The following is a 12,937-nucleotide window of genomic DNA, read 5'->3' on the forward strand; positions in this document are numbered from 1 at the left end:
CAAATTTGCCTGAGAAGCCGAGTGGAGAGTACCAATAAAAACTTGAACACTGAGGTCATTCAGCATGTAAATGCAACAACTGCTCCAAAATACTTCTTTCATAAGCATTGTGCCCAAGTAACCGAGAAACAAGAAAAAGAGAAATGGACACCCTTAATTCTTATGTACATCAATGCCCTACTTCCACTACTACTGTACACACTTTATATGCATGTATGTATCTCTTCAAAACATATACTACATCTGCAGTAGCAACAGCATCAGCTTAGTCACGCTACAATACGAGGAGCATTTTCTATCTGCACACACGAATTAAGCAGCAAGCTAGCAAGCAGGCAGGCTATACGGAGAGGAGCACGCTGCACACAGGTATATAGCCTACTATACTAATGATGCTTGGGCGAGTTCCTCCGCGGCGAGAAGAGCCGCCGCGGCGACAGCATGCTGAGGAACCCCGGCGACGCGATGCCGCCGTCGAGCGTCCGGTAGTCCGACATGAGCAGGCCCTGCTCGGCGTTGCCGTGCACCTTGGTCGCGCGGCCGGGCGTCATCATCCTCGCCGAGAAGGTGCTGTACTTCACCAGCTTGGGCACCCAGCTCTTCTTCCTCCTCCTGTCCTTGTCGGTGCCATTCATCCGCGCGCTGAGGTAGGCGCGCATGGCGTCGAGGCTCTGCTCGACGACGTCCATGGGCGGGCACACCAGCGGGTTGCCCGCAGCGCTGAACCGGGCGAGCTTGGTGAGGCAGCCCATGGAGTCCGGGAGCGCGGCGATGGAGTTGTAGCTGACGTCCAGCTCCCGGAGCGAGACGAGGAGGCCGATGCCGTAGGGGAGCTCGCGCAGGTACTGGAAGTTCTGGCTCACGTTCAGGGTCTCGAGGCTGCCGAGGTTCTCGAGCCCGTCGGGCAGCGCGCGGAGGCAGTTGAGCCGCGCGTCCAGCGACCGCAGCGCCGTCATGTGGGAGGTGGACGACGGCAGGTAGGCGAGCTTGTTGGAGTTGACGGAGAGGCGGCGGAGGCCGTGGAGCTCGAAACCCAGCGTGTCCGGCAGCTTCGTCAGCTGGTTGAAGTTGGCGTTCAGCTCCTCCAGCGCACTGCGTTGTCACGTAGCAGGCAACGAGCTAGCAGTGATGAGTCACAGCTCGACCTCTCAAGCGTGGCGATGCAGCTAGCTAGCTAGCGATCATGTAGATGATGATAGATTATTATTACCGGCATTCCTCGATGGTGGCGGGCAGGTCGCGGAGGAGGTTGCCGGAGACGTTGAGGACCTTGAGCTTGGAGAGGCAGCCGATGGAGTTGGGCAGCGACGTGAGCTGGTTGGAGCGCACGTCCAGCACCACCACGTTCAGAAGCCTCGCGATTATGGACTCTGGAATGCTCTGCAGTTTTTTTTTTAACATATAAGGAGACGTACGTAACTAGCTAGATGTCATTACGAACTTAGGACTTCAAACTAGTACTACTATTTCTTTGTTTGCTGACTGTTTGGCATATTTTGTCAACCTAATAGTAACTACTGCAATTGCTGAACATAGTATATTTTCTTCTGATGATCGAAGCCTGCACTTGTTCTCTTCTGAAGAAGCGAATAAACACTAGTAGTCGGCATGTACGTGCCGTCAAGAAATTGACATATGCAGTGGCATGATCCGTATGGCATCGGGTACAATTAGTTTTTTCGTTGCCCTTTTAATGGCCCCAAAGTTCTTCCTTTTAAAATGTTAAAAGTCAACTTGAATTCCAGAGGCATATACTTGGAAGTAGCAAGTTGCCCTTGCATACTTTTTTTGTTCCCCCCCAGGGCACTGCAAGTACCATTTTGTACTCCAGGTAAAGATTGGCTTGTGCCCTTTTTGCTCGCATCAAGTCTAAAAATAAACTGAAAGATGTTCTTATTCTTCAGCTAGCTATGCTCTGCAACTTTCTGCAAGTACGTTCTCTACCTCCTCCCTCTAAGACAGGGTTTTATTTTTAGCAGTTAGCACCTAGAGATCGAGTCACCACACGCATATATGATATTTCTGCCCCTGATGACATGCAAAAGGCCAAGCCAAGCGACAAAGCAATTACAAGATATTGTGAGATGATGACCAGCTAAGCGATCTATATATCCTTCATGTATTAATAACAACTCATGCTTATCTCATAGGTTTGCCGTTAACCTATCGCTGCGATATAATACTAACACGCAACGCCATCTCAAGATAAGTTCTTGGTAGTTATCTATCCCAGACGAACGAATGAGGAACCAGGATGCATGGTTGTTCTAGATGAGGAAAACAACAAGACTGAAATGACAAGGAACACATGCATATATAAGCTAGCTAGTAACGCACAAGGAGCAAGGATAATGGTTTTATTCTGAATTTGCAATCACCACATATATTTAAAAGAGTCCCTACCTGTAGGTTGTTGTTGGAGAGATCCAAGGTAGTGATGTTGCCAAGAGGCATGCTGAGATGCGGGATGGTGTCCATGGACATGCCGCTCATGTCCAGCTTCTTCGGCTCCCTGCGCTTCTCGTCGTGCTCGGCATGTCCAACTCCTCCGGCTCCGAACCCAACACCATGGACATGATGCCCTCCCCCATGTCTCCTCTTCTCTCCCATGTCCCTCATGTTCCTTGGCTGGCTGCTAGCTAGATGAGCTACTAGCTCTCCGCTAGCTTCTGATAGATATCAAATGGAAGAGAGCAAGAAAATGGCACCATCAGTAAATAAAGGTCGATCGGAGAGAAAAGAAGAGACAAATAATTAAACAGGTGTAATTGACGGCATGGATGTACGTGCGACTAAGATGTATGCAACTAAATGAGATTGGGACACCTGTGACACCCATTCTAACAAGAAAACACACACCAGGGTGTGGTGGGCGCCGGTATTGATTGGATGTTACAATCAGGAATGCTATGGCTATGAAGGGGGATGGTTTGGTGGGGGAGGAGCTATAGCAGAGGCACAAGTGGGACAAACGAGAGGACTGTGTGGAAAGCTAGCTCTCGCCAGAAAAGGATTTTTCTCCCCCTTCTTTTAACTGTAGTGTTTCTTGCGCTCTAGGGTCTAGGCATATGCAACTTAAGATGAACAGATGCGAAAAACGCTATCTATCAATATCAAAGTTCTTAGTCCCAGAAAATATCAAGCTATATATTGTCGAGATGAGCTGGCTATTAACAAGAAGAACACGGAAGCCAGGCTTAAATAATAGTCGCCCTAAGCTACATCGTCACCAAAGAGAGCGTTGAAACCAAGAGCAGGGAACGGCTATCTAACTAAACAAGGACACCATCACCCATAAAAAAAAACCCTAACGAGTTAAACTAGCACACCAGCAGAAAGCTAGTATGCACAAATTAAAAAGAAGGCGTTCCACATGCCCTTGTTATCGAGCCAAATATTCAGAGCAACGCATCGTGCGAAAGTGTCAACGGAGCAAGACAAAAGGAAAGAAACCAAGGAGCGAGGAAGTCGCAATAATCTTAGCAGCTAGCAAGGCGTGCAAGGTAGCTGCATGCGCCGGCGACAAATTCGCAACAAGAGGAAAAGCACCATGTCCTAGAAGGCTTCAATTCGACGGCTAGTAGCAACCCAGACCCAGCCCTCTCGCTGATGATATTCTCTCCCAGCGCAGGAGCAGCAAGAGGAACTGATGAGAAGAGAAACCAAACAGCAGGAGCGCGAGGAAGAAAGCAATTACCGGCCGGAGAAACACAACAAAACCAAGAAGAGAAAGAGCTTAATTAAAGCAAGAGCGCACGGAAGCTAGCTGCACGATCTAATCCACTAGCAGCAGATCCAGGTGAGTAAGAAACCTCTGAACACTCCGAAGTGTTCTTCTCAGGAACTTGTTGGCAGCAGCTGCTGCTGGAGGTAGCTGAAGACAGGCGGCGGGCTAGGCGAAGGCGAGGAGGAAGAAACTGACCCTGGAACACAGTGAGAGCCCTGATATATAGCGGGCCGGGGGCCAAGAGAGGAGAGGAGCGGAGAGGCGGCGAGGTGGGGCAACCGCTGGAAGGGAGAGAGATCGAGCGAGAGAGCTGACCCAGCGACGCTTTCTTTGGCCTTTCCACACGATACAGTGTGCAGGTACTCCTCCAGCTAGCTGGAAGATTTTATAAGCATCATCACCACTAACAGAAGCCTACGCGCTCCCGAGCCCGGCCGCCACCAGTACCACGGTACTTCCGTACGTACCCCCCGTCCGGGCCCACCTCTCTCTCTCTAACTCTTCTGCGTATCACTCGCCCCCATCCGGGCGGCGGTCGGGTTAATTTGGGCAGGTCAAACGCGTGGGATGCCAGGGAAAGTGTGGAAGGGAGGAAGAGCAGACGGCTGACCAGCACAGCATGGTTGCGGCTGCATGCATATATCTATTCAGCCGTTCGTTGAGATGTGTGAAATTCAACGCTACTGACCAGCACAGCATGGTTTGGAGGAGCGTATAGGGCGGAGGTGCATGTAGTTTCGGATACCATTTTTTAAGTATTTGTTTTCTGCACATTTGGTAATAAAGAATGCGCATGACTTGGCGACATCTTCAAATATCACGTGGCACTTTCTCAACGATTATTTACAAATAAGTAAAGTAGATAATAATTTTTTCGCCAGAAAGGACGGAAAAAAAGTTAACAATTTGGGCATGTGGCGGCTCATTGGATTAGAAATGCTAGTGAGTACTTAGCTCCGTCCTATAATATATGGCATCATAGTATTTCATGACAGATTAAGGAGATAAGAAAATAACGCATGTACCTCTATTTAATACCTTATTTGGTTGTTATTTTACTGATTTTATGGCAGACTAGAAATAATTAAATTCCAAAACAACCTAGGATTCCATGGTACAAAATTTGAACCCTTCAATAGCTTATATTTCAGGATGAAGGGAATACACATGAAACCCGTTCTCGCCGCACCTCATTAAGGGAAAGTGGAAGCAAGAGATAAGATTCTAAATTGCTATAGTAGTTTCACGGCGGTTTGCCATTTTTTGCCGACTTGTGAACAATGCACAACTCACAACATTTTGAGATGAGGTATTTTACTATCCCGTACCAAGACAGGTACGACAGTCTATAATTATAGAAGTAATATTTATTTTTACTTAGATATATTAAAATTTGGTGTCATTTTACTAAGCAATCTTGTATCTTTTTAAAAAAATGCGAAACAATCATGCACATGACGTCAAACCTAGGGTTTGAACCTTGGACACGGGACAACCAGCTCCGCTAACTAAACAAATAATTTAGTACATCTTGACATGTTTTTGAAGCTTGACAAAATGGCTCTTCTAGAGTAATATGGATAGGTTTCACGTGCCTATCAAGAAACAATTTTTCTTTTAAAAAATAAGTAGTGTTTTCATGGAAACACAATGGATTAGAAACTATGCATGGGAAGAAGGCTTGAGCACAAATCAAAGAGGTGGATGAGGTGGTTTGAAAACTTGGGGTTTCATCCCTGGTGGACAGGTGTACAACCGCTTCCATTTACCAGTTTTAGTACATCTTGGTAATTTTCAAGGATGGCAAAAAGCCTCTTCTAAGATAATAGGGTTATATTTCATGTACTATGTGTCAAGAAATATTTTTGAAAAGAAATTAATAGTATTTTAGCAGGAGGAGCGTTTCTAATTCGGGCACTTATATGTGCACGACAACACAAAAGATTAGAAATGATGAAAAAGACCGGAGCCAAATCAAAGAGATAAATGAGGTGGACATGGTTTTTGAACGAAAAAAGTCCATTTTACTCCCCCCGACAATTCACTTTGTCCACTTAACCCCTAAATAAAATTTAGGCTCAATTTACTTTCCCAAACTATTCCAATTGGTCCAATCTATCCCCTACTGAGATTTCTCTCTTTTATTTCTCTGCATACAAGTGGAATTTGAACTTGAAATTTTGCAATATAACTTATAATATGATGCCCTATGCTAGAAAAATACATTATGATTTTTTTATGAATATTTTTTTATGCAGAATTGTATTTTTGTGATAAATTTTGTGTAAAATATTTCCAACTTATGAAAATAACCATGAAAAATTCTTAATATTTTTTTTTAACATAGGGCTTCATGTTCTAAGCGGAGAAAAAAATAAAAATAGCATTAGAGGATAGATTATACTAACTGAAATTGTTGGGGGAGTAAATTAAGCCTAAATTTTTCTCAAAGTATTAAGTGGACAAAATGAATTGTTGAAGGGAGTAAAATAGACTTTTTCCTTTGTGAAAACCACACGGTAATAACTAGGGGACTTGTTAATGCATTGGCGCTAAGATAAACCTACGTGTTTAATTTCCATTTGAGAGAAGTTGGATTTCGGAGCCCTGGCGAAACATCTAGCTCATCGTTTTTCGCTAAATTTCAAAGGAATCAAGACGAATGCCTCTCCGACCACACAAACGAGATTCGTCGACAGTGATCCCCCGGCAACTGTCGGCGACACCGTTGTGACGCGCAACGGAAGTTCTTGGCCAAGTTGAAGACGTTTTGCACTTCCTCCGTTGTCTCCATTTACAAGAACGGATTCACATAGTTTTGCTCGGTTTGAGCCCAGTTTTCGTGTTTTGAGATGTGCTTATGGATGGAGTAGTTTTTGTCCAGATCCCCATGTCGGAGCCAGTGTCTGAATTTTACCAGGCACGTACAGGTGTGGATGCATTCATGCACGCGGATTTTCGTACCCCTAATAAAGCCGCAAGTAGACTTTTTTTGTGATTCGTTTGGAGGTTTCTGAAGTCACATGTGTACATACGTGTAAAGCAGCAGCTGCGATAGGGCACGGCGGCGACGTGGCAGCGCCCTTGTGTTTAGTTTCAGAAGCTACCTAGCAGCAGGCTTTAGCAATCGGCAGCAAGCAACCGACGCGTGTTGTACTGGTATCAAAAGGAAGAAGGAAAAAGAAGATGAAGAAAAGGGCACTGCATGGAATAGAGTGGAGACCTGTCACGTTAAGCAAGAAGGAACACACTACACAGTATACCAGGACAGCCGGACAGTACTCTCCAACTACTAAGAGATTGGCCCTCGCGAGCTACAGGACCTGTACTACACTAGGAGCTAGCTGCATTAGCCGGTTACGTTTGGGGGTTATCTATCCAACAGTGCAGGTAATTAACGACGGATGCTTCAGTCTAAACACACACGACCGTGACACGACGAGCGATCTGCCCCCATGGCTCGGGGTGCAGAAATTCAGCAGGCACTGTACACGCATGCGTGTGTGTATGTACTTGCAGCCTAGCTGCCGTCAACTTGCACAGTTGCACATGCCATTTTCAGTGGACCGAAGGATATGTGTGTGATTTGCACGCGCAGTTCAATTATGTTCGTACGGAAAGTACAAATAATAATCTGAAACCATTGCAGTCGTCGTCTGAACTTTGATCGTATATATATATATATATAGAGAGAGAGAGATTGTGGCAAAATGGTAATGGCTAAAACGTGGCAAGTGTGCTGCATGCAGGTTGCAGGAAGGTGACCGTGAAGACGCGCGCAGAGCTGACGGCACAGCCAGCATCTTTTCTCCCGCTCTCGTCAGGAGCACAAAGTAAACTACTCCCATTTCTTCAGGCTAACCACTGACGAATCGAGTCCTGAATGGTTGGTTTTTACTTGGATTGCGAGATCGTCGGTTCACAAGCGTCATGCAAGTGCATCTGCTATTTTTGCAACGCTAGCCAATACAAAGCATCTCAGTTCTGTCCAAGCTAGCTACCCTGCAACTTGACAAACATGACATCCACAAATCTTCTAGTATATCCAACTGGAGAGAAAAAAAAATAGCATACGCATCCGTACGTATAGAAGAGCTGAGGTTATATAGTCAGAAGACACACTAGATGGCAGTTGGAGTCCGGCCAGCCATGTTCATCGAACCTGCTGCACATCAAATAAAAGTACTCAGGGAGAAAGCAATGTTCGAGTCCTCTTGTTGGCAAGGACAGATCCAAGGACTAGCTAGCCGACTACTGGTAGCCAGCAGCAAGCTTGTCTGCGCACCGCGGGGAAGACCAGCGGCTGCCACTATCAAAGCAGCCAGTTGACATAGAAAAACCTGCACAGTAGCAGCGGCTACGACGACAAGTAAAAATTCATTTAAAATAAGCGCCGGCGCTCGACCAAACGCGGCGACATTTTGTTTTGAGCTATCCTCACTAGCTGCTTCGATCAGCAGCCGCCCATGTGTGAGACGAATTTTTGATCGGACCAGCCGATTATTAAGAAACGACGATAAGTATGTGTGTGTGCAAGTGATAAGGTCATGCATGGTAGCACAAGGATACATGTTGTTTGTGAGTGACTCAGCTGAAGGCAGCCAGCCAGACATGGCTGCTCACGCAACTGCTCCAATCCATAAGCAATTGAATAACTGAACTTTGGTGTGTGTCTCAGTACTGCCATGGCATTGCTTGTATCGATCGAGCCAAACCTTCGATTTGACTAAATCTAGTTGCAAAAGAAGCCTGCAAGATTCATCCATCCATGCATGCACTCAAACATGCACAGAACTCTTCTCATGATGGAATTTGGAAATGAGTAGCGGTGCTAATATATTTGGGAAAAAAAATAGGATTCTTCTATGCTTCTCCCAAGCACTTGTTTTGGAAAAAAAATCGAAGAAGGTAGTGTCCTATTTAAAATTTGCGTGATTGTTTTGAAATGGACTAGGAACTCCACTAATGCTGCTCAGAGCAGGTTGTTGTAGATAGGGACGGTAACGCATCATGGTTCCAGTGGTCTATTCACAATCCAACTTGACTTTTATATATTTTTATCTCAAAATTGTATAAGATTAGAACCCGACACTAAAAAGATCCGGCGCTTAGATTATCTAGGTTAAATTTTAAGATCCTTTTACCATCTTTAGTTGTAGACAAACCTAGTAATGAGAGCTCTCAAACTAACAAAGGGTGCATCCCTTAAACAAAAGCATAACAACAAATCTCAACGTCCATGTCATTGTGGTGTGCAGGCTTCGACAACGATATGTGGTTACAGCACACTCTGAATTATATACTGCGCTGTCTCGATCTCCAGAACAAACTGCTGCCACTTCTTTTAAATTTTGGCACTGAGCACGTCGCTGCTAGATTGTCGGTTGGCTCTACATGCTGGCCAATCATTTACCTTTCCATCATCGTTAGTTGTTGCCAGCTGCTGATCTCGTGTTTTTCAAGTCTAAACGTAGCATCTATAATACGAAGTACTAAGAGCTAGCTAGCTATATATCAGTTGCTCGTAGGAACTTAAGAAAACATTGTGAGCTATAAAAAAGAAGGATCAGGCCAAGCAAGTTGGTTGTTTAGTGTAGAGGACAAGCCATGCTACAGAAGTTGACCTTTCGATTTGTTTATGCTGGCCGAGGCCGACCGGCACACCAATACACCATGTTGGTTACAAGCACATGATGTCCTGACGTTTTGTACGGGCCAAGGACAGTTGACCTTTGGGGCAACAGGCAACTGCTGCCCTGGCTAGTTAATCTCTTCTCTGACCCAACCACTTCAATCCAAAAAGGGCACTACCATCCGTATATCTGTTGGTTAGCGCGACCAAACCTGCATGATTTCGGCAGATCATAACAATACAACAATGATTTGCCTGTCAGTAGTAATATTACTAGTATATGTTATTATGTTAGGTGAACGCCAGCAAATAAATCTCAAGGAATCAAACACTCAAACTGTGCCAAAGAACAAAATGTACGGCAGCGTCTGGTTGCATCAATCCTGGTTTTCCTCAAAAATAGAGAGAGAGAGAGAGAGAGAGAGAGAGCTAGAAATTCTTTTTAATCTGTGTTCTAAAAAAAAGGAAAAAACAAAACAGATTGTCAATCTGCCGGTTGCTACTATAGTAAAGTTGCACTGAATTCAAGCATGTTCATTCATCGATAACTTTTGCGAGAGGCCTGGTGAACTCATCAATAGTGTTGATGGCTCGTGGAAATAATTGACCGGTCACAATGTGTGTGCTTGCACTGTGCACATGTCATCCTAGTTGGAAAGTCTCGTACCTGGATGCTAGTCTGATATACAGAGTCCCCATTTGAGACCTTTTTTTAAAAAGGTGCTTGTTTGCTGCCGTTGAGTAGTGAGTACCGCACGCGAAAGATAACAGCCATTGGCCATTGGTCTATTCTGATTACCTTATTGTAGACCCAGCATGAACCTGTCCTTTCCGGTGATCTGTTGACACGAGCAAAAAAAAATAAAAAAATCTAACGTGTTTCCTCAAAAAAAAGAACTAACGTCACAAGCCTGTTCTGACTTTACGGACTCGCGTAATTTTGCGACTACTAGACCTCGCAAAAAAAAAACAAAACGAAATGAAAATTAAATATGCGTCTATACTGCTTGTTGAACTAAAACTGCTCCGTTTACTTGCTGCCCCAATCAGTTGATTCCAAGACCATCATCACCAAGGAAAGGGGAAAAAAATAAAACAAATTTATCCTAGTCTTCTTTTCCCCGCGAGGATAAGTTCAGGATTTAGAAGAGAGGCAAGCAAGTACAAACGTGCCGTACATGCCCTGTACGAGCACAGCCTGTAAAGTCAAACACATCCAGCAGAGCCCCCCGTTACGTTTGCAAGCTGGTGGTAGACCTAGACAGGGTCAGCCGCCGCCGGTCAAGCTGGCGGGCTGCCGCCTGCCGGCCTCGTGGTCAAGTTGGTCCGATCCGGTACGTACGTTGCGTGCACCCGGCCGCGATGCAAAACCGCGAGCTCTGAACTGGCGTCGTAGCCCTCTTAACTTGCATGTGACAGGAACGGGGCAGAAAAAAAAAATGTCCTCTACCAGGTGCTCCGCGGGTTTTCAACGTGCCCTGGCAGCGTGTTTCTGCGGCTGCACGGCTGTGCTTGACCGTACGTCCGCCGCGTGCCAACCACGTACGGCGCACGTACCCGCATGGCAGGCAGATCGGTCGGGGTCCGGCCTGGCGCCCTGGAGTGGCGGAGGCGGCGCCGTGCCAGCTCGGACCATTCGTGAGGGGAAAAGAAAAACTTTAGACTCGTGGGTGTGATATGATGCGCCGAGAATTTCAACCGGACAAGGATCGCGTTCGCATGCTCCCTCTCCATTCTCACGTGCTGAACTGCTGAATGGTGAAGGGCAGAGACGCACAGTGAGCGATCGAGCCTCCACAGAGACACACGGGCAGAGACGCACAGTGATCGCGTCGTACGATTGCTCGCGGATCACGCCGGATCGCAGTGTTCTCACGTCAAAACCCCCTCGCTGTTCACGTACCTCCCGGCTCCCGGGCTCGGCCCGAGATACCACCTCCGATCCGGACCGGATCGGCGAAAGCGACGGACGGAAAACGACCGACCCCCGCGATCCGGCCCGCGTTTTGGGACGGCGACCTGCGAGCCCTCCGGAGAGCGCGCTGGCCCGGGTTAACACCGCGAGCACGCCCGCTTGCGCAGGACGAGACGGGGCAGCGCGCGCGGATGAGGTGTGAACGGCAAAAAAGCGCGCGAGGTGACGCGCCAACGGCGCGGTCGCCGGTACCGCGTCGCCGTCGTCGTCCCCTCCCCTTCCCCTCACCCGCGCCGCGGCAGGTCGCGGTCGGCGGAGCCGTCGCCGGTGGGGGCGGCGATCGTGGTGTGTGTGAACCCCCACATTCAATGCGCCGCGGAATTATGCTTCTGCCGCGACGAGGTGGGTTGATGCCCACGGGCCACGGCGGGCGCGCGCGGGGTTGGAGCGGAGCAGGCGGTGCCCGGTGGAGGCGAGTAGGCGGCGATCGACGCCGGAACACCGTCCCTACCTCATCGACGGAGGCGTTACATGGCACGGCGAGGGCCGGTTGGGGTCCGGCCGGTGAAAGGGTGGGGGCGACGGCGTGGCCCGGTGCCCGCAGAGCCACCAGCAGCCGAACCCGGCGGCATTGGCGTGCCGGGTGTGTTGCACGCGTTCCCGTCGTGATGTTGTCAGTCTCCCGCACAGCGTTCCGGGTCGCCGGTGGTACCGTCTGGTGGGACCTGTTTGGCAGTGGGTAATCAAATATTACGATGAAATTTCCTGAATGAAATACTAGTTTGTTTCTCCGATGCGCTGAACATGATCAACTCCAAATCCTACGCAAATGCGCAACCGGGAGAGCAGAGAGCTGTCAGTAACTTATTTTCTACATTTTGCTGTCATTTACTGAAAAAAGTACTCGCGGCGAGGTCCTAGAGTCCCAAAATAGTTCCCTAGATCCGTAGATCGTGACTGCGCCTTCGCCCAAGCAGTCAAGCACCCGCTCCTGACGACCTGACCTGCGTGCGTCAGGAAGCGCCTCGTTGCCAAGCGAAAGAAGTCGCGACTCGCGACTACGGTTCACACCGGACGTCTCCTATTCCCCAGACCTGCAGTTGATCCAGCAAGAGAAAGTCCGAAGCAATCGCAGACACCCACACACAGACAGAAAGCAGCAACGCACGAGTCCAGAAAAGGACTCGGAACTGAAGAACACTGCCCAGATAAGGATGAACAGTGCATTTATGAGAAGCGGACGGAGACGACGCAGGCGCGCGACGGCGGCTGGTGCGAGGGCGTGGATCTTCCTCCATCTTCTACAGACGAGACGAGACGAGACGAGGCGACGGCGGGTGAAACGTCAACAAGGGCAGCCAAGCACGGCTGCAGGGCCCGTGTCCTCCGTGGCCGCCTACCTGCTGACGCTAACGATCTGCTCTGCTGCACTGCGGCGCATCGCTTCCCAATCGCTTCGAGGGGAGGGAGGAATCGTCAACGGAGGGGGGCCTGCGAATTCATGGCGATGCGTTCGGCGCTCTTCCGTTCTGGAGCGTCACCTCAACTCGGCGGAACAGCCGTACGCGCATGCGTGCGGGACGCACCGGACAGGTGACAGGTGAGGGATCAGGGGCGTGATACTACTAGGATATGCTACCTCTATTTAGCACAAAGAAGGCGA

General features: G+C 48.2%; 1 protein-coding gene across 2 annotated transcripts; it reads right to left on the bottom strand.

Moving 5' to 3' along the window:
* Positions 1 to 58: 58 nt before the first annotated feature.
* On the bottom strand, positions 59 to 4,049 carry LOC112900109 (plant intracellular Ras-group-related LRR protein 1-like). 2 transcript variants are annotated; one of them, XM_025968851.1, is made up of 4 exons: positions 3,923 to 4,049; positions 2,404 to 2,669; positions 1,211 to 1,380; positions 59 to 1,092 (listed from the first exon to the last, which is right to left on the bottom strand). In XM_025968851.1, exons 2-4 carry the CDS (start codon positions 2,617 to 2,619, stop codon positions 387 to 389), a joined length of 1,092 nt encoding a protein of 363 aa, XP_025824636.1. In that variant the 5' UTR covers positions 2,620 to 2,669; positions 3,923 to 4,049; the 3' UTR covers positions 59 to 386. The 2 variants fall into 2 exon arrangements, with proteins under 2 accessions (XP_025824636.1, XP_025824635.1); XM_025968850.1 differs by having other exon boundaries at positions 3,813 to 4,036.
* Positions 4,050 to 12,937: the final 8,888 nt, after the last annotated feature.

The sequence above is a fragment of the Panicum hallii genome, chromosome 7 (genome assembly GCF_002211085.1).
Source record: "Panicum hallii strain FIL2 chromosome 7, PHallii_v3.1, whole genome shotgun sequence".
NCBI lineage: Eukaryota > Viridiplantae > Streptophyta > Magnoliopsida > Poales > Poaceae > Panicum > Panicum hallii.

Bases quoted from the DNA above. Each gene is read 5' to 3' on its own strand.
- LOC112900109 (XM_025968851.1), bottom strand. From the start codon at position 2,619: ATGAGGGACATGGGAGAGAAGAGGAGACATGGGGGAGGGCATCATGTC. The intron at 1,381-2,403 runs GTAGGGACTCTT...AAAAAACTGCAG, and splicing joins TCTCCAACAACAACCTACAG to AGCATTCCAGAGTCCATAAT. The intron at 1,093-1,210 runs GTAATAATAATC...GTGACAACGCAG, and splicing joins GCCACCATCGAGGAATGCCG to TGCGCTGGAGGAGCTGAACG.